The sequence below is a fragment of the Sphaeramia orbicularis genome, chromosome 5 (assembly GCF_902148855.1).
Source record: "Sphaeramia orbicularis chromosome 5, fSphaOr1.1, whole genome shotgun sequence".
In the NCBI taxonomy this organism is placed as follows: domain Eukaryota; kingdom Metazoa; phylum Chordata; class Actinopteri; order Kurtiformes; family Apogonidae; genus Sphaeramia; species Sphaeramia orbicularis.
In genome coordinates this window covers 22,802,845-22,827,494 of record NC_043961.1, presented here as the reverse complement: position 1 = coordinate 22,827,494, position 24,650 = coordinate 22,802,845, and the positions used below count along the sequence as shown (strand labels likewise).

At 39.9% G+C, this 24,650-nt stretch overlaps 1 protein-coding gene across 2 annotated transcripts in view; it reads left to right on the top strand.

Annotated features, from left to right (window-relative positions):
• The first annotated feature begins 3,712 nt into the window (after positions 1-3,712).
• The window catches only part of lrig1 (leucine-rich repeats and immunoglobulin-like domains 1), a 40,044-nt gene continuing 19,106 nt past the window's right edge, over positions 3,713-24,650 (top strand). For both annotated transcript variants that reach the window (XM_030135377.1, XM_030135378.1), the window contains exons 1-5: positions 3,713-3,915; positions 15,621-15,692; positions 17,382-17,456; positions 23,685-23,822; positions 24,323-24,466. In XM_030135377.1, the coding sequence (XP_029991237.1) occupies positions 3,713-3,915; positions 15,621-15,692; positions 17,382-17,456; positions 23,685-23,822; positions 24,323-24,466 (632 nt within the window). The remainder of the gene's footprint in view (positions 3,916-15,620; positions 15,693-17,381; positions 17,457-23,684; positions 23,823-24,322; positions 24,467-24,650) is intronic.

The window sequence follows — 24,650 nt, the reverse complement described above, 5'->3', positions numbered from 1 at the left end:
AACTTCTATTAAATAAAGCTCCTACTATTGAAACACCATTATTGACGTTATTATTTTCTTCATCTAGCCTTCGTTGCACATGTAATGCCTTCAGGAATTGTTAACATAGATTTAGTCAGTTAAATGATAGGCTACCATTATTGGCGTCTGTTGAACTAACTTAAACAGTAATCTAAACGCCATTAACACCCACCTGACCCACGTACTTAACGCTATATCATACAATGAGAACTTCCTTGTGCTATTATCATCTCACGTCAATATTCTACGTCTATCTTTCGTGCACATAATTGCTTCCATGCTTACTGCTCAAAAGGCACTATAAAAGAAATATACTTACAAAATATGACTCACTTCTGCCTGGGGTAGCACAAATCGATGGGCATTTAGACTGTGAAAACGCTTAGGGGCTTTTTGCATTGATTCTTTACTTAGAGATCCTGTATGACAGGACCATAATGAGCTGCTGTAAATGTTTTTGTTTTGTTTTGTTTTTTACAACCACTCTCTGGATGTACATAGTTTGTGTTTTTGTTTGTTTTTTCAATGTATGAAAAGAAAAATGTTCTTTCAATAAAAGGGCCATTCCACCGAATGGGTGCCATTTCCGTCCCCAGGACATTATATGTATAAATGAGCATGAAAATCAACTCTAAAATACATTTTACTATTAAGCAAAGTGTCCTGCACATTGATCTAATTACAAATTTCAAATATTTATTTGAAAACATTAATAAAAACTACCTAGAACACTGAAAAGTAGCATTTGTTGCCTGTACCCATTTTCTAATGCTACACTTTACCATGAAATATAATGATTAAAATACTTCAGAAATGTTATTTTTTTTGCATTGTTGTGTGACTCCATATTCCATCTATGCTTAAATACTTTTTTTTTTTTTCATGAGAAACCCATAATATTTTTGTGAAAATATACATTTTAGTCATGTCCCTGGGTTCTCACTCAGTCCTGTTACCCTAACACATTCTCCCCCCTGAAAAATTTGGAATATTCCACAAGTCCCATGTTCGGCAGGAAGTTACATCAGCTGGATTTTCTGAAGGCCATGGGAAGATCAAAACTAAGTTCTTTCATTTTTTTTTTCTATATATTTGATGATATTGTAACTGTGACTGAGAAGGTTAATCTCAACACTCAGTCCTGTTACCAAAATTATTTCTTAGATGTTATTTGTTTTTCTTAAAAATACATATTTTTTTGCAAATCACAAGAATGTGCTCATTGTCCTCATGCTATTACCATGAATGCCATGTGGCTGTATTTCATGAACTTGCTAATTCTGTGTTAAAAACTCATTCCTGTTACTTTCAGTCCTGTTACTCAAATAAAGAGTAACAGGACTGAGTAACAGTAACGGGAGTGAGTAGCATCCTCTGGTTTATCGATTTATTAGTGAATGTTACTCAATATAATACTGTTCACTTGATTTTAAAGTTTTACAGTTGAAATTATTATATTCATTTGGCTAGTTCTGTTATAGTATATAGAGCAATCTGCACGTGTCTGTGCAACCTCTAAATATTAATTAATTTGCATAAAATTTGGACCGAAGTAATTTGGCCAGATATGGAAACAAATGCAGGGCTCTAATCCAGAGAATCTGAAAAAATTTTTTTTGGACCACTCTATCTCACACACACACACACACACTCATTCCTGTTACCCAATGTTCATTCCTGTTACTAAATAACATTTTCTAAAAAATAAAGATAAACCACCGGATTTTTTCAATTATGTGTGGTCCATTCTTTGTCCAAGTATTTAATGAATTGCATCATAAAAATTTTGATAAATTTGAGGTTTGGGTCTCCTTTAAAATGAAAAAATGACTTTGCAGTTTTAAGAAAATTACAACTTGCGTGCATATATAGTGATTTTTTAGTCACAAATATTAATTATTTTAACATGTAACCAACCATTTCTTTAAAAGAAACACTTTGTTGAGAGGAAAACAAAGGAATTAGCTGACAAGCTTTTAAGTGTACTTTTTAAATGTCACATGAGTTTTGGTAACTGGACTGAGAAAAATGCAGTCATATTCCGCTTAAAAACCTTGTAAAAAATGAAATAAAGTTGCCTGAGAAGGACCAATACACATTTTGAATAGTTAAATATGTGTGTTATTAGATTCAGTGTTGAAAAAAGATTTTAAAAATGAAGTTTAATTTGGAAGAGTTATAACAATCAAATGGCACCCATTCGGTGAATGACCCAAAAAGAGAATTAAAAAAAAAAAAAAAACGCTTAGGGGCATGCGCATGCGTAGTAGCGTTAGGTAGCTCAACTCCACAGGTAGGGTGGCTCGACAGGACACCGGATTTGGCCCCCGGGCCGCATGTTTGACACCTGTGGTTTAGATATTTGAGGTTTAAATAATAATGGTGGTATTAGTAACCTATTTTTAGGGAAAGAACAGTAGTTGCTTTCCTTTTATTTCTAAGTGTTTGTGTAAATATTATACGACAGTACACTTCCAGGCAGACGTTTCTTTTACATGTAATTCTGTTTTTTAACGTCGCATTAAAAACTTTAAACGCATCTGCAGTTGGATTCAAACCTATTACGTTATTATGGCTTGTTATAATGCGATTACGGCGGCTGATCTCGGTGGTCGTCCCTTTAAGAGGCAGTGAGAGTGAGGGGAGGCGGTGCGGTTTCACACCCCGGGGTGGGAAACATAGGCGGGGCTAACGACCGCTGACTGACAGCCGCTCAAAGGCTCTCCAACTCCAAGATACACTGAAAGTCCGAAGCGACCAATTAGGTTTGCGTTTGACCCGTCCGTCAACTCGTAACGACCAATCACTGCAAACCGGAGGCGGACCTTTATCCCCGCTGTTGTGCACCCAACGTGGGACTACGGAACGGTCACGGAGGAAAAAAGGAAAAGTAACAGCAAACTCAAGAAAGGAAAAAACTCACGGTGGTGGTGGTGGTAGTGGTACACGGTCGAAAGGAGGGGGCACCGTATTTTACTATTAATCGGATCGTCAGGATTTTGTGACCACAGACTGCTCCTGATAAGCAGTTAGTGAAGTTCAGTCAGTGTGTATGTGAAACTTGGATTTATTAGCCTCAGCGGTGAAGTGCTGTTGTGATTTGGGCGAAACACCAACGCCGGACTTTTTCGTCTCTATTCCTCCGGGTTTTAACTTTATCTACGACGTCCCCAACTTCCCCGAGGACATTTTTAATCCCCGTATAACCGCGTTGTGAAGTTTTGAAGACTTTTTTTTTCTGTTCGGTTGATCAACAGATATTTGAAATTGTCTCGCGCACTGTCTGCTCTCCAACGTTTTTCTGGTGCACGTTCTGTTAACCTGTCACAAAAGTAGTAGCGATATTAAAAATGTAGGTTATATTTTACGGACACACTCGTACAAGGCGGTTATAAGTTTAAGGCGACAAAAACAAGCTCGCCGTAACCTACTTTTACTAGTTAATGTGTGAATACTTTTGATTTTTTGCCCGCGTCGGGTCGGACACCAAAGGAGAAAGTTGGACTGGGAACTTGTGTCCTAAATGACTGTTACTGGGATGGGAAACCTTTTACTCCACTGTCGACTTTACTAGCCTCAGCCTTACTAGAAAACTGTTAATGTGCTAGTCTTTTGGAGGCTACATTAATATTCCAGTTTAAGGGTTCGAGGAGAGAGAGCTCAGCGGCCGCGCTATTAAACTGGATACAAAATGGCGGCGTCCCTGGGAAGATTTGGATATTTTTCTCGTTGTGTTTTTTATTTAATTTTGTCGGTCGAACTGTTTGTCACTTATGGATTGAGTTCAGATCTGCCGTGTGCCCAGAACTGTACCTGCAACGGAGATTCAGTGGACTGTAGTAATCTGGAGCTGACAGGAACGCCTCTGGACCTTCCAGACCGGACTGTCTCCTTGTAAGTAAAGCTCTGAGTTACCTTCACCTATTTATTGACAAGTCCATAACTGGATAACCATGTTTTAGGAAGACGATGTAACTGCAGAAAGAACACTTGATGTAAATCATTAAGGTGCACTCCGGTTGAGTTTTCTTTCCAGGAATTCTGTCTGTGGAGATTTTTCTTCTTGAGCTCCGAATTGCATAATTCTTTACAAGCTGTGAGACCAGTTGTCAGAGTTATTTTTATTTCTGTTTTCCACATGCAATAGATCAGACTCTGAAACGGTACATTTAAAGTGCACCGTACCGCAATAAAGTCTCCAGATTTCACAAGACCCCACTCTGGAGATCCATGGAGCCCCATCATGTCATACATCATACATCATTATGATATAATGTGATGTAGGTTGTGTGAAGACTTAATGTGCGAAGCATTGGTATGATCATCTTTAACAACAAGTGCAAAATGAGTGTAACAACAAGTGAAATCCAGCTTTTCTGTTCTGTCATTGCATATTTTTTTTTTATTTGTGCATCAAATTAATGTGTAGTTAGTAGTCAAAAGTAGGGTCTTACAAAACCATTAATGGCCACAATTTGGATAGATGCCTTGCTCTAGGGCAAATTCAGTTGTCCTGAATATTACAAAGAGTTCACTATTGAGATTCCAAATGATCCTGACCACATGCTTAATGTTTTACGCTTCGATTACCCTTCATTTCCATGTGAATTTATTCATAACTACTTTAGTATTAACTTAAGTTATCATTTGCTGTTATATTTGATAGCCTATAAGATTATCATCATTCCTTGCAGCCACTTAGTTTTGATGGTTATCATAGTCTCTGACACGTGTATACTAGAAGTGGGCGATCTGATTTATCTGTGTTAAAATCATGCATCAGTGTTAACAATGAACAAACAGTCCCCTCAGGCTGTGTAAACAAATAGACCCAGACATGTCATAAGAAATAAACTGCTGCTTTATTCGGTGAGATTTATTACTGGAATTAGCCTTTGTTTTGCTAGTCATAGCTGACAAATTGGATTTCTTATAGATTAAGCACGGGTTCCTTAGGATTAGACTGACAACAGTTAAAACATTGTGTGCCCGTTCATTTAGGAAATGAGCCAATTTGGGGTGTTTTAATGGAAACATCCTCTGGTGTTTAGGGAACCTCACTGCTTATCAAGCTGAATGGCATGATTATTTACAGACAACACCACTCCTTGTCCTTCCAATCAACATTTTGGCTCTCACGGCCACATGCTATAACTTAAATGCATTGGCAGTTGTGAATCTTTAGTGACAATTCAGCCTTCTGTTTTTCAACATTTGATTGTGTGAGTATTGCTGGGAATATGGGGTTAAAGACCAAAGACTCATTGGCTCCCAGGTTCCTGTGTTAGGCAGTTTGTCTTCCCCTGGGAAGTGAGGAATGCAACTTTTACAAAGTTCTCTAAAAACATGAATAACGGCACTTGTGCCCAGGCAGCCTCAGTGCCCTGAAGCACCTCTTAGACAAGTTCAAGTGCTGTCGCTGTTTATCATGCATGTACGCAGACACACACTGCTCCTCCTGTCTTCATGGACAATACACAACGACTAAGGGACGCTGTCCAATCTGAAGCAGCTGCTCCAAACCTTTGGGTTTGTGAAATCCTGTGTGAGCCCTGTCTCACTCCAAGTTTACATCTGTTATCTTAGCCAAACCTTATCGGTCAAGATTTAAGGACCCGCAATCTTGGGGAATGACTTTATGGCTTTGAGTTATCTTTTGAAACACCTAGGTTGCATATTTCCACACTATTTGAGATAGTTCCATTTTGTTGGCAGGTAACTCAAAGGCACCGAGTTCTACTCCTCTGGGGTCTGTAAACGAGCCAGATTAGTAGATGATTACTGTAAACCCAAAGAGACAAGTATGGACAGTTTCACTTGTGGCCAAATGTGATCCCATTATAACATACCTCATGCCAAGTCCTGTCCACTTGAGTGGATGAAATTACTTGTTGTGTTGTGGGTTGAAAGTTATTTTAGTTTAGTTTATTACTGCCTGCACATAAAAAGTGTGGGTATATACTCAGAGTGTATTTTAGTTGCACACCAAAAGGAAACTTTGTATTATTTGATATATTTTTATTGCATATTTGTTGCTTTTTGTTTTTTTCCCAGATCATACTTTTAGTGGTGGCTTGTTTTTGTTTTATTTGTGTCATTGCTCGACTCTACTCCAAGAAATTATGTCAGATCAACCGTTAGTGTTATGTTTACTCCAAGGAGTGAACAGCAGCAACAGCAGGAGTAGGTGGTGTTTTACCAACACAGGTCACCCAGGCCAGTTTAGCTCCTCCTCTTAATGCAAATACAAGGCTTGAATAAAAAAATCTCAATAACCAACAACACCTGTATTTTGACTGTAGAGAAGCAATAACAGGAGTTTTTGCACTAAATGTGGGTGAAGAAGCTTGTAGCTACAGTGACTCTTATACAGTCTCAGGAATTGTGATAATAGTAATGATTGCTGCAGTTGTTGCTCAGGGCTTATATTTATTTAGTGTCTCATAGTAGGTCTCAAGAAGACTTCAGGTGTAAGATTTCTTTAATTTGTTAGAGTCAGGTTACAGAACACATCACAACTGAGTCATTAGTAAAATAAACAATGAGAACATATACAACACACACACTCACATCTTACTTTGTAGGGGCACTTCTTTCAGTAACCATATTTGTGTACATCTACAAATAATCCTGCAATGTTATTTCTGCAGCAGAGCTGATGATTTGGATTGTATCTGTCAGAAAAAGTCATCTCAGGTCTGCTGATGAACGAGTACGACCACAACTCTGCTGGAGAAGGACGCCCTAATGCATTCCAAATGTCAAAACAAACTCCCATCAGGGTCCTAATCTTAATGGTCCCTTGTGGGGAATTGGCCTTGATGAGGATTTGAAGAAACAAATGTGTTGGCATATCCGGGCAGACAGAGCTAACAAGGAAACATGGTTAAAGGCAGTGGGGAACTAGTACTGTGTGGAAGGTATGGGAGAGAGCCAGCTTACCTGGGATAAAGACTACTTAGCAGTTTAAACTTTCATTGTCATGAAATTCTTTGTCATACTTATTTTTTTTTTGCTGCTGTCCATCAGGCCTCGTAACACGTAACAACGTGAAAACCAGTCTCTGATGTTTGTATTTTGGTTCTGACTGATGAATAACTTAATAACATTTAAAGCAAGTTTGCTCTAACACAGTCACATATTCCCTCTCAGGAGTGGTGCGTTATCATATTTGCAGCCATGGTAATGTGTATAAAAAGCACTTTTACCCACAGTCCCATCGGCATAATGGGATTTTGCAAGTAAATAAAAGCATGAGCATTACTTATTTTGTGACTGGACAGAGATAAAGCAGATACATGGTGTCTGTTTGCCAGCTGCTCTCTGTCTTGTCTCATGTGAGATACTCCAATCTTTTTTGTTATGTCACTGTAAACCTTACAGAAAGTGTTAGTTTTTTTAAGCAGTCTGTATTTTTAACAACATGAGCAGCTTTGGTCAAAGAGGAGAAGAAGCGCAACCTTAAATGATCTCTTTTGGAATCCACTGTTTCCTAAGTGGTTGGCCATAATTCTTGGTGTTCACCAAGCCTCCGGCCTCAATCAAGCCCAAGCTGTAAACCTCACAACACAGCTTTATTGGTAAACACCCCCCAGCAGTTGGTTTTGGCGTCTGTTTTCAGGAAATGGGTTTGTGTCGGTGGTTTCCTGATGTGAAGCTGGGAGCTCAGGTGGCTAGTGTTCAGTTGTTCAGCGGAGGGTGGGGCTGCAAATCACCTGGCCTCGGGGGACGGCAGGGGACTTGGGGAGTTGGCATTTTCCTCCTGCTACATGGAAGTGCTTTGTCAGTGTCACGGTCTGCTGCTGCTGCCACTGCTGCCTTCAGGCTGGTTCTAGTAGTTGGTGAAAGTCCTGTCAGTGGTCAGAAACCTCAACCACTGTCACACATGTTGTAACGCACTGAAAAAGCCAGAGGACATTAAACTTTGTTTGGCTGTCTACTCTGCTTCAGTATTTCTACGTCTTTTCAGAAGCAACTATTTATTTTTTGGTAATGAATTCTCTTCATCAGATGTTAATCAGGAAAGATAATTTACCATAGTAACGTCAGTTTAAATTCAGACTGAAATAATAATAATACCAAAATGCTTATATATTTCTTCCTCTTGCTTTAATGAGATGAACATTTTAACAGCAGAGACATAGCAGCAACACTCAGCAGGGCATAGCCACTTGTGGTTTCCAGGGCATTTCTCGCTACGCAGCCTTGTAATCTCGTGGTCTTGGGAGTGATTATTCCAGGTTTGTTTGTTGTCATAGTTTCCCTCGCCTTGTGACTCGAATGTCCCAGGGCTGTTTTTTAAGGCACAACTGTTTGTAAAGCGTTTGGGATGATCTTATCACTGGGGTAGATTAGGCTATATCAACTACTACCTTTTTTCTCCTTTTGATGTAGTTGGATTGTAACAATGTAACACAGAGTGTCTCTATATGGAATTTAAATAATTCAAAGAGGTCAGCCACGTAGGTTATTAGCTGTAAACAAACAGGGGAAGAGCTAAGGTTGAGCCCCATCACTTATAATAACAGATAAAGGCTGACATTAACATGGAGATATGGAATGAGCTCATGAGCCTTACACTGGATTTAATGACAATCAAACAGCTGCTGCCACAAGTCATTCTGCAAGAATCTGGTCAGCAGAATAGATGGCCCTTTTGTGAAGACACTTCAGGGCGCCAAGTTTTTTCCCCCTTTCCCTCTCCCCCGAAGTCGGTGTCTACAAAGTGGGTTTGATCGATGAATCATCTGTGAATTCTCTACATCTGGTAAGAGTTTGGAAATCTGGAGAAGATGTTAGAAAAAAAGCGTGACTTGGACCGAGAGTGAGAGGTACTGTTCAAACGGTGCAGCTTCTCCCCAGAAAACAGGCAGTCCTTCAAGAAGTGAGCTCTGAGTGCCCCCTATATTAGCCTCTTTACTTTGTGATGGTGTAGAAACAAAATGAGCAACAGAATTACACTGTCTAGACAGCTGCACTGTCACATTCACTTAGATTGAGGAGATAGCATGGTCCACTATTTAGACACTTTTCTTTCGTCACCGGCTAAAGTATAATTATTGCAGAATTTGGCTCTACTAGTATACTAAACAATAACTAGTCTCTTTGTCACTTTGAAGTTTAGAGCAAGGGGTCAGCAGTCTGAACTATAAACAATCGCTCTACTAAACAGACATTCAGCATCTATGTTATTCTTTCAGATTAATTGGTGAAACTCAATTCCTTTCACTCTTAAATAGGTAGTCTGGTGCCATTTGTAACAAATTCCAAAAACACTGTTTAAGGCAGGAGTGTAATCCATCAGTACAGACAGAGTGGGCACATACATGTATGAAGTGTGGGTGTGAGTTTTTGTGTTTTCTATGGTGTCCAAACTGGTGTCATTGGTACCGGCCATAGGTTCACACAGTGCCTTGGGCTAGTGCAGACTCTTCTCCTTGTTTGTTTGGAGGGCCCCGCTCCATCCCCAGAGCAGCACATGGCCCCAAGATGTGGCCCGCCATCCTGCCTTGGAAAACTTCAGAAACTGAGTCACGCTCTATGTCTGACTGATTTCAAAGGCTGGAGCAACTCCTTTGTTGAGCTGTATATGCGGGGGTGTTGGGGAGTCTGTAATGCAAATGGTAAAATATGCTGACCCTAACTACGCTCTGATCTTGCACCTAAGTTCTCCCTACCCCTACTGATGTTTGTGCGCACATTTCTGTGCATCACATTCATCTTTATTATAGCAAATCTTGTTCAGGGGCTTATGCTTTTAACCTTGTCAAAGTTGATAAGATATTGGCTTGTTTCAGCTGGTCTCTTTCTACTGTTTGACTGCCGTGTAAAATGGTGGCTTGGAGCTGGTGTTGGCTTTGTGTATACTCTCACTGTAGTTGCCTGGATATAAACTGACTCTTTAATGACAGGAAGAGTTGTGTGCATATGAGTGTGCGTTTGGATCTCTGCCATGCCAGGGTTATTATTTGACTAGTTTTATGATACTCTGAAATCGACCGCATTAAAGGCCTTTGTCTCCCAGCTGGGCGACAGAAGGCTCATCACTGACATCACTTCACACTTTGAGCGAGCACAAGTTCACTCGACATTTATGTATGATAGAAATGGGAAAGATAATGATGATGTATCTCTGTATGTGTAAGTCCCTGCTCTTTTCCTCCCTTGCCATATCTTGTCTCTCCCACACACAGACTGTGCGCTGACTTACAAGCATAGTGTCATATGCTATGACATCACTGCTGTACTCCCAGCTTTCCCCTACTCCCACAGCACCTATTTTTTAAAGCCTTTTAATGAGTTTTATAGGTCAGATCAACTACATGGTCCAGCAATGACGGTCTGCTGCAGGCATTGAGGCCTATTTTTCTTCCTAAGACAGTATACACAGTTAGACAGGCCTAATTTGAGGTTATCGCATGGTCTTTTTAAGATTTCTTTTTCTTGAAGTGGGTCTGTCCCAAGACCCATACTCATACATCATACATGTAGATGAGTTGGGACTGCAGCTACATGAGGAACTGACAGATCCAGCATTTTGCTCCTGATTTTGGGAGCAGGTTGACTAAGATCTGTTCAGCAAGCCAATATAACCCATAGTGGCCACTAAAAGTTATATTTTGCGCATTAATTGTAGAGGTTCAGTGGGACAATACAAGTGAAATAACCTCCCTACATTTTGATGTGCCATGAGTGGTATAAATTAGGGCTGTCAAAATTAATGCATTAACGCAGATTAATCCATCATCATGATTAATCTGATTAAATATTTTAACGCAATTAACCCATCTGCAGCGCAGAATGACTCTGAAAGTCTCTGGCAATGCATTTCGGGCAGTTTGTCCAAGTAGACTTACCGTCACACATGTGCAATTGGGCAGCTGATCCAGTAGTGACAGGCAGCAGAACCAGCCCATAAAGATGGAAGATACTAAACAGCACACTGGCCCTCTGGATGGGAAATTTGAGTGCAAAAAAACCATGACGGAGCAGTTGACCAACATGAAGTATTATGCACACTCTGCAGGAAGAAGTTTTCTTTTCACCGAAGCACTTCCAGCTTCAAATACCACATTAATATGAAGTAAGTTAGTCGTGGATGCTGCTTGCACAGCTAAGGCGTCACCCAACTTGTGACAAACGCGTTAAATGTATACATATTTATTACCTCCGCCAAGGAGGTTATGTTTTTGCCAGGGTTTGTTTGTCTGTCTGTTTGTCTGTCCGTTAGTGTGCAACATAACTCAAAAAGTTATGGACAGATTTGGATGAAATTTTCAGGGTTTGTTGGAAATGGGATAAGGAAGAAATGATTAACTTTTGGGGGTGATCGGGGGTGGGGGGGCCCCACTGATCAGCCTTGGCGGAGGTCTGCGCTCTCCGAGTGCTTCTAGTCCCTTCTTTGTTGAATCTGTCTGCTCATGCAAAATGAAATGCAATTAATATAGATTAAAAATGAATGATATTAAATTGTGATTAATCAAAATTAATCCACAGCAACCCTGTGATTATTCTGATTACAAATTTTAATCATTTGACAACACTAGTGTAAATATATTTAGAGGTTAAGAAATGTATGTCAGATGTCTTACAAATCTTACAAAATCACATCTTCAAATGGCATATTTTGTCAGACCAGAAGCCATGTTAAAAGTTATTCATATTGTAACAAGTGTAAATCAGTCTGTGATGTATGTGTAAATCATTTTTCCAGTTTTACAGTAGGATGATCATAAATAACTTATTACTCCTCTGTTAAACACAGACACAGACCATTGTTTAAAACACAACAGACGATTCATAATTTATTTATTTCTTCATCTTATTTGTTCATAAGGTATTATAAGTAAATTACAAATGCTGGAATTCCCACCAGTTATTCATGGAATAACTTCTGATTAGGATAGAGCTCTAAAAATGCCTGTTGTGTCCCTTTAAAGAAGCTTTCTCTCCCATACGGAGATTCCTCGTGTTTGTGTATTATTTGTAATGAGCAGAGAGGCGTTTGGGTTGTGGTTCTGCTGGGTGGGGTTTGAGGTGGGAGTTAAACTGTGCTTCTTCATCCTGGATCAGCCCTCCCTCCAGCTGCACTCTTGTTTTGTGTCTCTGCATTTCTGCTGACAAGAATAGAGGTTATGCTGACCTCTGTACTCACTGATAGCAAGCAGCTTTCTTCAAAACGGCTAAACATCTGGAGCACTTTAGAAAATACAGCATATATTAAATGTGAGCTGTTTTTTCCATCGGTTAATATTGTTAAAATCAAGCAGCTCTTGTTCAAGTGTGTTTTTAAGCTGAAATGTATCACTGTGTTGTGAGGGTTTAATTGGTTAATTCTTGTCAAATTAATGATGTGACAAATAATTGCTGACAACAAGCACTGCTTATAAAAAAAGTTATTAGTGGCATAGTTGTTAATTATTGAAAAATGATATGTAATTTGTTGAATAGTTTAATGAAATGACTAGAGTCAGTCAGAGCACAGCAGCCACAACTGAAAGAATTCAGTGGGAAAATTTGTGTTTGGCTTCATATGCAGTCTTAAATTATCCCACACTTTTTGTGAGTAAATACCTGGATAAGAGTGCTTTTGATTTCGTTCCCGCTGACTAATGTCAAACAGTCCTGCCTATTTGGATAAACTAATTGTAGTGAACAATGGAATGCAGTGTTTGAAACTTTCAGGGCTATGAGAACCAAGTCGCTTTGTAGTGTTTGCCATGTTTAATCACAGCGCCTGTTCCATTCTTAACTATACATCCATTTCCGGTTGGTTGAATTCTATCATATAAACGTGTAGCAGCTTTGTTGTTCATAGCTGGTGTGTTTTCTCTACATGTACAGTAAAATGTGACAAGTTCTTTGAAGCTTCTTGTTCTTCTTGTTTGTTCCTGATGTCTTACTGCAAAGTACCCACTAACTCTAATGACTCCTGGGCTTCTGATCCCAGCCTGGTGAATTCTTCCAGAAACAGCACGATTGTAAGGCCACTTTCTGGAAAGCATTAACCTCACTAAGCACTGGAGACCCCCCCCCCCCCCCCCCCCCCCCCCCCCCCCCCCGCCCCCAGTCTTCCTCCCCTTACTTTCTCCTCTGGGGACAGAAGAGAGAGGGAGGCCAGTGTTATCAGCATCACTTCATACAGTAGGTGTTAAAATGCTGTGAAACTTATCTCATCTGATAGGCAAGAAAATAAATCTGGCTGAATGAGGTGGAGAGAAAAAGACAGAGTTGTGTAAACACCATAGGTGACTGAGACACATGAATGGTTGCGTACACAAAGGACCAGTTTTGTTTGTTGCTGTGGCCTTTAGCACCAGTATGGCAGGTTTGGCTGTCATTTGTGACTTACTTTTTTCCCCTTGAGTCATCCCTTTGTTGTGCTTTGCTTTACTATTTATTTAAGCTTTGAGATTCATGGCTTTGCATGCAGAATTCAATGACTGACTTGCGAAATTCCTTTCTCCCAAAAAGTCAGTAACAATTGTTGATTAACATTGTGGTGACAGCACTGGTGTACTACTACTAGCCCACTACCACTGTATCTTGTCCTGAAGAGTGTGTTGTGTGTTGGTTGAATATACATACCTTCAGGCAGCAGTGGCCTGATAGGAAAGCTGTGCGATTTTTTTTTTTTTTTCACTTTGCTTTGCTATAACAAGGTAATTGCCTCCTGTTGCAGGGGATGACAATTTAGTGATCTTGGCCACAATGGGAGGTGCCCCAGTAAACGATCACAACATTGACACACATGCACACCTCCCTGTCAGGGCTGTGCCTTGAGGGCAGACACATGCTCTGCTATTATCTTGTCACATACACACACACACACACAGTGAGGGAGAATTGGGGAGGTGGACTGTCATTATCTGCAATCAAGCATAGAAAGGGAAATCTGTCAGTGGGATGGGAGATTGAGATTGATAGGCATAAGTAGTATTAAGAATTGGAGTTTCTACGATCGCAAGGTTTCATCTGTCCGTGAGAAGTATAGAAAATGAACACATTTTACGACTTAGAATGTTTTAAATAAGATTGTTCTTATAAATGAATTGGATTTAATGCTTAGTTAAAGAATTTTGAAAGTGACCAGCTTGAAGTACAATGTAATACGCTCACATTAGGAACTTTAGATATAAAAGCATTCACTAAAACTCACATGGGAATTCAGAAAATCTTTACAGTCACTGTAAAAGTCACTTGCAAACACCTTCCATGGTCTAATGTTCATATTGAGTCTCTCAAGACATGAAATAGATCTTAAATTGGTATTAATGAATTAATTCATTTATTTCTTTGAACCACCTAATCCTCTGCAGGATTAGGTGGGTGTCCCAGCTAACGACAGGTGGAGGCTAAAATTGGTAAAAAGTTTTAATTTTCATTTTAGCTTAAACATGTAGACCAGGGATCACAACCCTGGTCCTTGAGATCTATTATCCCGCATGTTTTAGACGTATCCCTCTTCCAACACACATGATTCAAATGATAAGCCTATCATTAAGCTCTGCAGAAGCCTGATAACGACCGTCAGGTGTGCTGGAAGAGGGAATCATTTAAAACACGCAGGATAGTAGATCTCAAGGACCAGGGTTGGTGACCCCTGATGCAGACAAAGTAAGCACTCTTAAAATTCATGCCAGTCCTAGAGCCCTTAAGCCTCCTCCATCCTTTTAGTTTGTTGAAGAGCACTACCCCTAACTCCACTTCTTCCTACAGTGGTCTTTCAAGGCCATTGTAGGACAGGATGAGGAATGTGTTGCATCAGGTAAAAGTGTCCCTAGTCTCTGGGAACAAGCAGCCATCTCTCGGCAGGCCTGTGAAACATTCCTGGGCCATCTCTCACGTCTGGACAGGGGGGAAGGAGGGATGGGGAGGCCGGCGGCTTGGAGCTGTGGGCTCCCTTTGTCTCCGCTCGCCTAACCCCACCACACAAACACAAACAGCGCTCTCAGTGCAGTGTCCTCTCTGCCAACAGGCTGTTTGCCAGCCAGCCAAGCAGGAGGTACGTGCATGCGTGTGTGTAACAGAGATAGCACTTGTTTATGCGTGAAATAAATTAGGTTCGTATGCCGTGGGAAGTTTGATGTGAACTACAGATGTGAGTTAGGTGCACACACATGACCACACCTCACTCGCTTTTTGACAGTGGTAATGTTATATCAGTGGACAAATCACTCTCTAATAAGCCTCTGTACAAGTCAAGTGCCAGCTATTAAGTACACCGTTAGCCTAAAGTGCAAATTGACTGCTGCAGATGAATAGCCTGTGGGTTATGTTTGGTAAGTGAGCCAGGAGTGTGAGATACTCTGTATCAATAGTATTGATCGGGGCCCGAAGGAAGGCAGGCTGAATGGATGTACTGCAGTCTTTCAGGCATACTTAATGTGGATATTTGAGGCTGTTTGTTAAATAGTACAAATAATTTTTGCTATTGATGCAGATCCTTATTTAAACTACAGAAAAAATGCTTTTGGAGAGTATAAAAAATATTATTGCATACAGAAGGTTCTTACTGTAGACTGTTCTCATTTCTGCTTATAGATAATTTCACTATTTGCAGCACCTTTTTAAAATGATATTTTCTTTTGTTGTTTCAGAAATCTTGGCCACAACAAACTGACTGTCATTGATGCTGAAGCCTTTGCCAACCTTCCCAACCTACGAGAGCTGTAAGTAATAACGCACAGAATACACACTTAAAAATGTTTAAAGTTTTCTTTGAGACTGAAGCACTAGTGCTCAGGAGTGCTTTGTATGTGACATGTAAAAAGAAACTATTGTGTCTCCCTTTTCTTTATCACCACACCATCCTCGTGGGGTATCTGCATGTTCATGTAATCAAGCTTAACTCTGAAGATTTCCTAGTACAACTACTGTCACTTTCACTTTCCTTTACATGCACTCTAATATTCCACTATTATTCTGAATACATCAATTGATGATGCAGGTCATGTAGATAGCGTGTTCTGGATTAGTTCTAGAGAACTTTCTATGCGCATGTATACAGCATATTTGGAATATGGATTTCATTTGAGGTTTTTATCTCGGTTTGCAACACATGGCTTCTGTTCGTGGTCAGCTCTGTGAAGGCTGAGGTCGGGATGCATGCCCAAAAGAAGAGAAACATGCCTACTTTAAACATTATGAGAGACTTGTATATCAACAGGTTTTTGAATATGTGCAATCTCATCGCTGATCTTTTCAAGGAGGTAGTGTAAGAGACTGTGTTTGGAGGGTCAAACAAATCTGAACTGGTGAAAAACTGAAACAAAAAAACAGATTTTACTGCTAACAAATAAAATGGCAGCTCCAGCCTTTAATTTATAAATGGGACAGGATAAATAATGTGTAGGGACATTGTAAATCCAGCTATGTATGACTGCATGTAAATAAGAAAATTCATTTTCCTCAACCATGTAAACATCTCAGAGGGCAAAACATGAGTATGTTGTATATGTAGGTATTGCATTTGGCTCTTGTGAATACAAATTTGTCCTTTGATTCAAGAATGCATATGCATCATTTTTTATATATCCAAATAACCATCCTGATTGCAACTCTACTTCCTCGCAGTATCCTTGTATGTATTGCCTTGAACTAAGTCCAATTGAGAATAAAGTGGTGGTTTTCTATATTAAGCCTCCCCTCTACCACCCGATACTGTGGCCAACGCTGGCCTTGTGAATATTTTATATGGTGAGGAGAGGGCTTGGCTCTGTGTCACTCAGCGCCGGTACACAAAACACATACACACACGTACACTAGCTAACTGGTGATACACACACTGGTGACATCTTTGGCAGGCCCACCAGCCAGTCATACGCTCCTCGACATCTGTTTTACTCCCATGTTATTTTTGGTTTTTAAAAGGATGACTTGCGACTTGCTTTGCGGCAGACGTGACAAGTAGGGTTTGACATCTTTTGATTTACACAAGGTTTGATTTGAATTGGGTTTAGTGTGATGGAAAATCTCAATTAGAATAAACAGTTTGTATCTGAATGACTAGGATTATTCTAATTATGAAATTTAACAATGTTACAGCACCAAGTATAGTTTTGGTTTGACAGTCAGCCTGATTCTCTGAAATCCCTTCAGCTCAAATCACATGAACACAGTTTAGATACTTCCCACTTTACTGTTTTGTATCTAAATCTGAGACTGGACACAATGTCTTTGTTTACTTTATACCATACTACATTTCTTTTCATACTCCTTTTTTCCTTGTTGCTTGTTAAAAAATGATGTCATAGAGTCTTTTGACCTCTAACTAAGAGCATATCATGTTTGTGTATTTTTTCCCCTTCAAGGCACAGTTTTGTCTCTAACCTTCTGTTGTGTTTGTGTGTCACTTTCAGGCGGCTGGACCACAATGAGCTGACCTCCATACCAGATTTAGGACAGGCTGCTTCCAAGATTGTATCTCTCTACCTGTGAGTACCGCCCCACTTACTACTTGACATGGTACCAGAATTATTTGGATCTCTGTTACCATATTCTTAGGCTAGTGGCCTCTTTGAAATGCTCTTGAAATAGTCTCCTGTCATGTGCTGAGTATTCTTCTGCCTATGCATTGCAGAAGTAACACTGCAGTCTTCTGCAAAAAAGTTAGAGATGTTTGCAAATTGAACACACAGAGAAAGAGCAAAAATTCCCTTTACACATGAGCTCTCTGGGTGTCCACATGGAATTCTGTCTGAAGCATCTAATATTTGGTCTAGAATCGAACTTCTCTTAATAGCTGACCATGTGGTGTTATCTACAGTGAGCTGTGCTGGCTCCTTGGAGTGTCAACTCGTATATAGTTCCAACTCGGTTGCTCCCAGTAGTGAAACTGGGCCTGTGGGGACTGCCTGCACAGGCATTTCACTGGAGATTTACTGCCCTATTTGGGAAGGGTGTGTGTGTGTGCCTGTGTATGTCACAAACGTGACCCCGGGAGCCTGTCTCCTTTTACAATGCAGAGGCAAATTCATGATAAGAAAATGTTAGTTTACTGAAAACTGTGATTGAAATCGACAGATTTGTAACACTTGAATGTTTATTACAGTAATGCAGGCAGTGTCGAGTTGAACTTTATAAGGTGAACAATTAAGACAAAAACTCTTGGGTAGATATGTAAACAAACAGGGAACCAGAATTTATCACTTCTTCAACACTTTTTAGTCAGTTTCTTTTGTGCTATCTCACTACAGTCAATTTCATGATGCCTTGATGAAGAATGTCTAAAGGAATGCAAGTGCACAAAACAAACACATTACAATGAAAGGCCTTCTAAGGTCATAGTGAACAAGACATATTGTAAAAAATCTAAATGGTTAAGCGGATTACAAGGCTTGTTATAATTATTACGGCAATATAATATCTATTGTTGTTGTTATGTTTACAATTCATAAATGTGCTCATGATAAACACAACACTGTCCCACTCTTATCATTCATAAGGTCTCTCTTGTCTTCAAGAGTGCCATATTTTTTTCCACGAGGGTGACTAGGGAACATCTTGCATCCCCTCCAACTGATATGTAAAGGTTAAAGAGCCCTGTACAGTACTAACTATTAGCTTCAGTCTGTGTATTTTCTTTCACACCTTGCTTGCATGCCGGCTGACTGCCTGGTAGTAAAGTATGCAGCTGCCGGTTCCTGTAATGTTGCTCATCGGCGGATCATTTTCAGTGGTGAGCTTTGTGGGAGTTGCACCTTCGCTTCTCCCTGTGTGTCATCTGACTGCTTCTGAGAATTAATCGTGATGCAGTAATGTGGTCAGAGTATGCCTGTAGACACTCACTGTGGAGGAGTTGGAGGTTTGATTTAGTAGATCTGAAATGATTGTGTCAGAATGTGGTATTTTTCCAAATGTCTAAAAGATTTTTTGGTTATTATTTTGAAATGTGACTAGAGCTTTAGGTTTTATCACAAACTGTACTTTACTTTTGATAGAGAACAGATTTAAGCAAGTTCACCTTCCCTTCTGTGCTGAGTCGTAGCCCCTCAGAATGACCAGGGTGTCTTTTTTTGGCCTGACTTGAAGCCTGTTGCTAGGGGAAGGCCTGCAGGCCTGATGGGAGTTGAGGCTAGAGGGAGGGTCTGATTTTTACACAACCACACAGCTGAAGTGAAGGCCCGCTGAAGCACTTGCAGCTGCAGCTGTCAGTCACATGGCTTACAGTAAAATGGGTTGCAGCAAGTATGGGAGGAAGGATGAGAAACAGGGAAGGAGGAAGGGATGTCAGATGAGGTTGACATGACTAAATGTTGACAGAGAAATGGTGAAGAAGTAGTGTAGGTGGGAGAGAGAAGTTAAGGAATGGCAAGGAGTGACATGAGATTTCAGCATTCATGCTCAGGTTGCCTAAAGAAAATCCAGGTCATCGTGCACTAGACTCTCCGGATAGAGAGAGTTTGTGTGGGTGCCCTGGCACAGGTAGTGGTATAGACTTCAGGGCAACGTTCCTGTGCCACTGGTAGTCTGGAATGCTGTCTGACTGCAGGTTTGTGTGAAACAGTGGTTTAGTCTCTCATACAGGTAGATACATGAATACAAGCAAAGGACAGGACAGAGAATCTGTCTTCAGCCCTTCATCCACAGAACTCTTCTCTTGGCAGTCAGACTGTCTCTGAAATGGAGCCGTCAAGTGACTTAATTATGTAGTTTCTGATTTTATCTGCTGATATGGACCTTTCACAGATAAATCGGTATCAACATGTTCATATAGGTATATGAGGTGTTGTGTTTTTACAGAACATATAATGCAGAAGAAGAGGCATCATTTCTTAATTTAAGTTACTTGTTTTTTGTTTTTGTTATTTATGTTAACCTACGTTTCAAGTGTAGGACAGTCTGATGCTACAAATGGGACAAAGAATGACTGTAATTTATTATGTAAATAAGATTTATGTTTAAACATCATGCACAAAGAGCCTCATTAATTCAGCATTTCTCATTGTTTGAAACTTTGGTGCTATATGAAGTCATTTCTTGAACTCACCTTACATCTTTGGGATTAAATATTTTTTCTTTTTTTGCCTTGCCTCTCCTTTTTATTTTGTTAATCTCTTGCTTGGTTGAGAGATCACTCAGATGTTTTTCCACTCTTTTCACTTCCTATAGCTTCCCCCTTTATTCTTTTTACATCCTTCCTCTCATTCAGTTGTCTGGCAGCTCTTTTGATCCCTGCTTCTCTTGTGGTATTCATTAGCCACAGATAAGCCGGACTGTATGGTTGCAATGCTGCACTTTAAACTTTTTTTTTTCTTCATTCACTGATACTGGGTCCACTCAGTATCTGTGAATTAGACTTTCATCAGCCATTCAGAGGACTATTGTTCATTTTACTGAAATGTAGTTTTAACATAAAACTGTCATCTGAATGTCTCAAAACTTCTGCTTAAACCAACCAAAGACCATATGCCAGGCTCCCACAGTCCCACAGTGTGCTTGGCTAGCTCAGTGATATCCTGTGGACTCCCAGAATGCCACAGCAGGATGGCAAAAAAGAAGCAACAAAAAGTTTTAAAAACACAGTGTCAAAGTGACAGCAGAGCAGCACAAACTTTCCCATTGTGCTCATCGCTTCCCCGGTCAACATCAAAGTGGGCCTTTAAAACAGCTTGGGATAGAAATCATATGGCATGTGGGATGATCTGATTTTGAAATAATTCTTCTTTTGTCCCAACCGGCAGCTTCAAACGGGCTGGGATTGATCGAACAATCACCCACAGAAATGACACTGTAAATGGGAGACTGGCCACACTAGTGTAAACCGGCAACACACTCTCCATACATCAAAAGAAGTGTCAAAACAAGCTGAGTTCATGATAATCAGATGGTCAATGGGGCAGGGTAATGAGATTTAGAATTATGTGGAATCAGTGCGAATAAGACCCCTGCACTTCAAAGAAAATTAATGAACCAAACTCTTTTTTTTTAACATCTATCAGAAATGTCACTGGCCCTATGGTAATCAGTTTTTTATAAAATGCTACTATTGTATGTACGGACTTCAAACACGCTGAGCGCTGACACTTTATCTGAGTCTCACACACAGCTGGGCCTGGATTGTAGGAGGGAGAGGGAGATTTGGAGAAGGAGAGAGAGGAGAGGGAATTTGGTTTGAGTGGTGGAAGAAGTGTGGGGTGAGAGAACGAGTGAGAGAGGTCAACCTCTCCCACCAGTTTGAGACTGATTTGTTTTTCCCAGCAAAGGTCACCAGCTGTTGACCCCACCTCATCCCCCCCCCCCCCCCCCCCCTCTCTGCTTTGCTCATGCTCACTGTAGCCACTGTCTGTTGGTCTGCCCCATGTGTGCATTTGTTATTTGTGTTGTGTGTGGGGCAGTGTGTGTGTTTGCGCAGGCCTGCTTGCAAGGCTCATCCTTAACCATTTCTGCCACTGTTTATTCAGGTGGGCCACTGTGGTGTGACCCCTCCTTCTCTGAAACACCCATAAACGAATGTGTGTGTGTGTGTCCATCTGCTAGCAGAAGGCTAGGAAGAAGAAGGGGCTAATTTTGTTTTGGTGAAGTTTGGCTGGTGCAACACCTGTTCACTCTGTTGATCTTGTTTTGACACACACTTAGACACTCCTGGAAATTAAAGGGGCCACAGTAATAATCCAAAGTGGAGATTTTTAATAGAGACATTCTTTTAATTGTGGTGTTTTGTGGCTCTGCTGTTGGTTAAGCTTAACTCTCTTATGGGTCAAGGGCCTTTGCCTTTATCTTGCACATTTGGTTAAACTTGGGGATTTTGGAGCCTCACAGCTTTGGTGTGAAACTGTTCAGAGTCACTGAGGACTACAGGTTTATACAGATATGTGATACATTATCAATGCTCTTTTTTTCCGTCTTCTGTGTGTCAAATGCACAAGTTAAAATGTAGACAAGATTGTACAGATTTTTTTTTTCTATTTGCTTACTTAGTTACTAGAATGGAGAATGATCCTCAGCAAACTTAACATCGTGGATAAAGTTGTATTGAAATAAATTGTTTAATCAATGTTTTGCTCTGAAAATTGTGAAAAATTCCCAAATTGCAAATATGAGGTTATGCCTCTGAAGGCTTTACTTGTGTCACAGAAATATGCAACCTTTGGTGTCTTATGTTTCCTGTGTTTCTCCAGTTTTAAAGCAGAAAGAGAATTTTTGAGTCATGGTTTGTCTTAAATTCTTATGGCCAGAAAAACAATTGATTAAAATTGTTAGCCTAGCCATCCTTGACTTAAAAACAAAACCAAATCATTTTATGGCCATATTTCCCAGCTCTATTTTACTGTGTTCTATGGTATTTTTTTTTTTCAAACAATCACAAAGAACTTTTGAACTGACGCATGGATTTTTGGTATATGCAGACTGAATGTGTGAGAAGGTTGGGTCAGTAAGTGGTACTTGGAATTAGCACTGCTAATATAGTATGTAATTTTATGTCAACAACACCATTTTCTTTTAGTTAAACAGACAACCTTGAGTAGCTTGGCTTGAAAGAGCTGTGCATTTCCACGAGTAGTTTGGTAAATGACAGTATGACACAGTGATACTAAATGACATTTCCATTCCTAGTTAGCACAGAGGCATGTGTTATATGTGTCACCCGGCAAAAGCTTTCATGTGTGCTCAGATAACACCAGTCTTCAGACTCCAAACACACTCACAATGTGAACGTATACACACACACAAATTAGATTTGTGTCCTGTGAGTCTTCTGTTCACATTATATACATACTGTATATTTTTTGTCTTTGTGTGTGTGTGTGTTTGCAGTAGAGTAGAGCTGAGTTTGGCTTTCCTATCCACCCTGTGGCCTCATACATGGGTTGTTCATGTGTAGCTATCAAGCATGGTTTCCCACAATCCTATTCTTCTCTTTACAATAATGATGTATGTATTCTTATTCTCTTTCTCTGTATTACTTCTTTTTCTTTGTCTTCTCTGCTTTGTAGAATGGGCTCTGCCCCCCAAAATAAACCACTAACCACTAAAGAGTAGAGAATAGGGTGGAGTGGTTGAACCTCATTCCACAGAAGACCCCTGGGGGCCAAAATAAAAACTGAAATCTGTCCAGTCTTGACTGTCCAGCCTGACAAAACATTATACATTTTCATGAGTGGAGAGGAAAGATCTAGGTTTTCTAGATGATGTTTTAAAAATTTAAAGAATAGGTCTAACTAGTTGTGTTTTGTGTTGGCAAATCACTGTTCATGTTTAATCCTCAGTGAAGTACATGAAATCTTCTAACATTAAGATCTTGATAATGGCCAGAAGTGCTTGAGAATCCCCCCGCCACCTCTCCATTCCATCACACTAAAGTACTCCAAATCCCTCTCAAAGTGGTTCTGGTTCATTACAGAGGCCCATCTATGTAATAGATTCTTGCAACTTAGTTCTGTGTAGAAACACAGGTGCCCTTGGAATTGTTTAAAGAAGACCAGCTTCTGTTTAGAAGCTCCTAAAGTACACATTTTGTGGCAGATGAAAACCACTTTGCTTTGTGTACTCCTCTCTCTTTGTGCCTGAGTGGACTCAGTGGAGCCAGTGTGGGAATATGGAGTGTCTTCTTTGGGTGACTCTACTAAATGACTCTGAAGTTGAGTTGGGTGGTATTTTATGAGATCTAAGGATTTTCAGGAACAGCAAATGACAATGTGCATGTTCTTCTTACTTTTCAGACATCATAACAAGATCCGCACTATTGATGGGCGGCGAACCAGAGAGCTGGTTTCTGTGGAAACCCTAGACCTGAGCAATAATGACATCACAGAACTACGAGGACACTGCTTCCCTGCAGGCCTTCAAATCAGAGACCTGTAAGTGCCATCAAAATGTATTCATAAAAAAATCTAAGCAAATAGAAGGAGACATTATAGAAGAATATGGCTTTTTTGCAGCTGTGGTATTAGTATTAAACCAAAACAATAGTGGATTTGAACAGGTAGGTACCTAGTCAAAACAGTGGTGCTAATTAGAGTTATTACAGTTTTGAAATTATTAGTTTTCAGTATTAGTATTTCACTTTGGTTTTTATTTCAGTATTTTTTGTGTAAAACTAATTTCATTTTTATTTTGAGGAATTCATTAGTTTTAGTTTTTTAGTTTAATTTTACCTGCAGTTCTATTCAATTTGAGTTTTGCTCTCTTGTGTTTATCTCTTTTTTTTTTTTTGTTTTCACTACAAAGCTATTTAACAAATTTAATTAACCAATGTTTAACTTTTACTCTTAAATTTCATTAACAGTAACAACCTTAATGACCTGATATTTTGTTTGCAATGTATCAAAATTGTTGTTTTTTTATTATCTTTGTTTAGGTATCTAAGCAACAATAAGATCAGTGTGTTGGAGCTTGGAGCTCTGGACCATCTGGGCTCCACTCTGCAGGTCCTAAGACTGAGCCGAAATCGCATCAACCAGATCCCCGTGAGAGCCTTCCAGCTCCCAAGGCTCACCCAGCTGTGAGTACCGCTGGATTTCATCAGTTTAACAGCATAGTTAACTTCATGACAAGCAACTGTTTAAATCTGTCACAATAGTTAGTGCTGCAAAAATATTACATTTTTGACATTTGTGTTGGGGCTGAAAATGTTTCCCAGTCATTGTCATTGGAGACAACAGCAGTGAAATGAAGGAAAGGGTTGA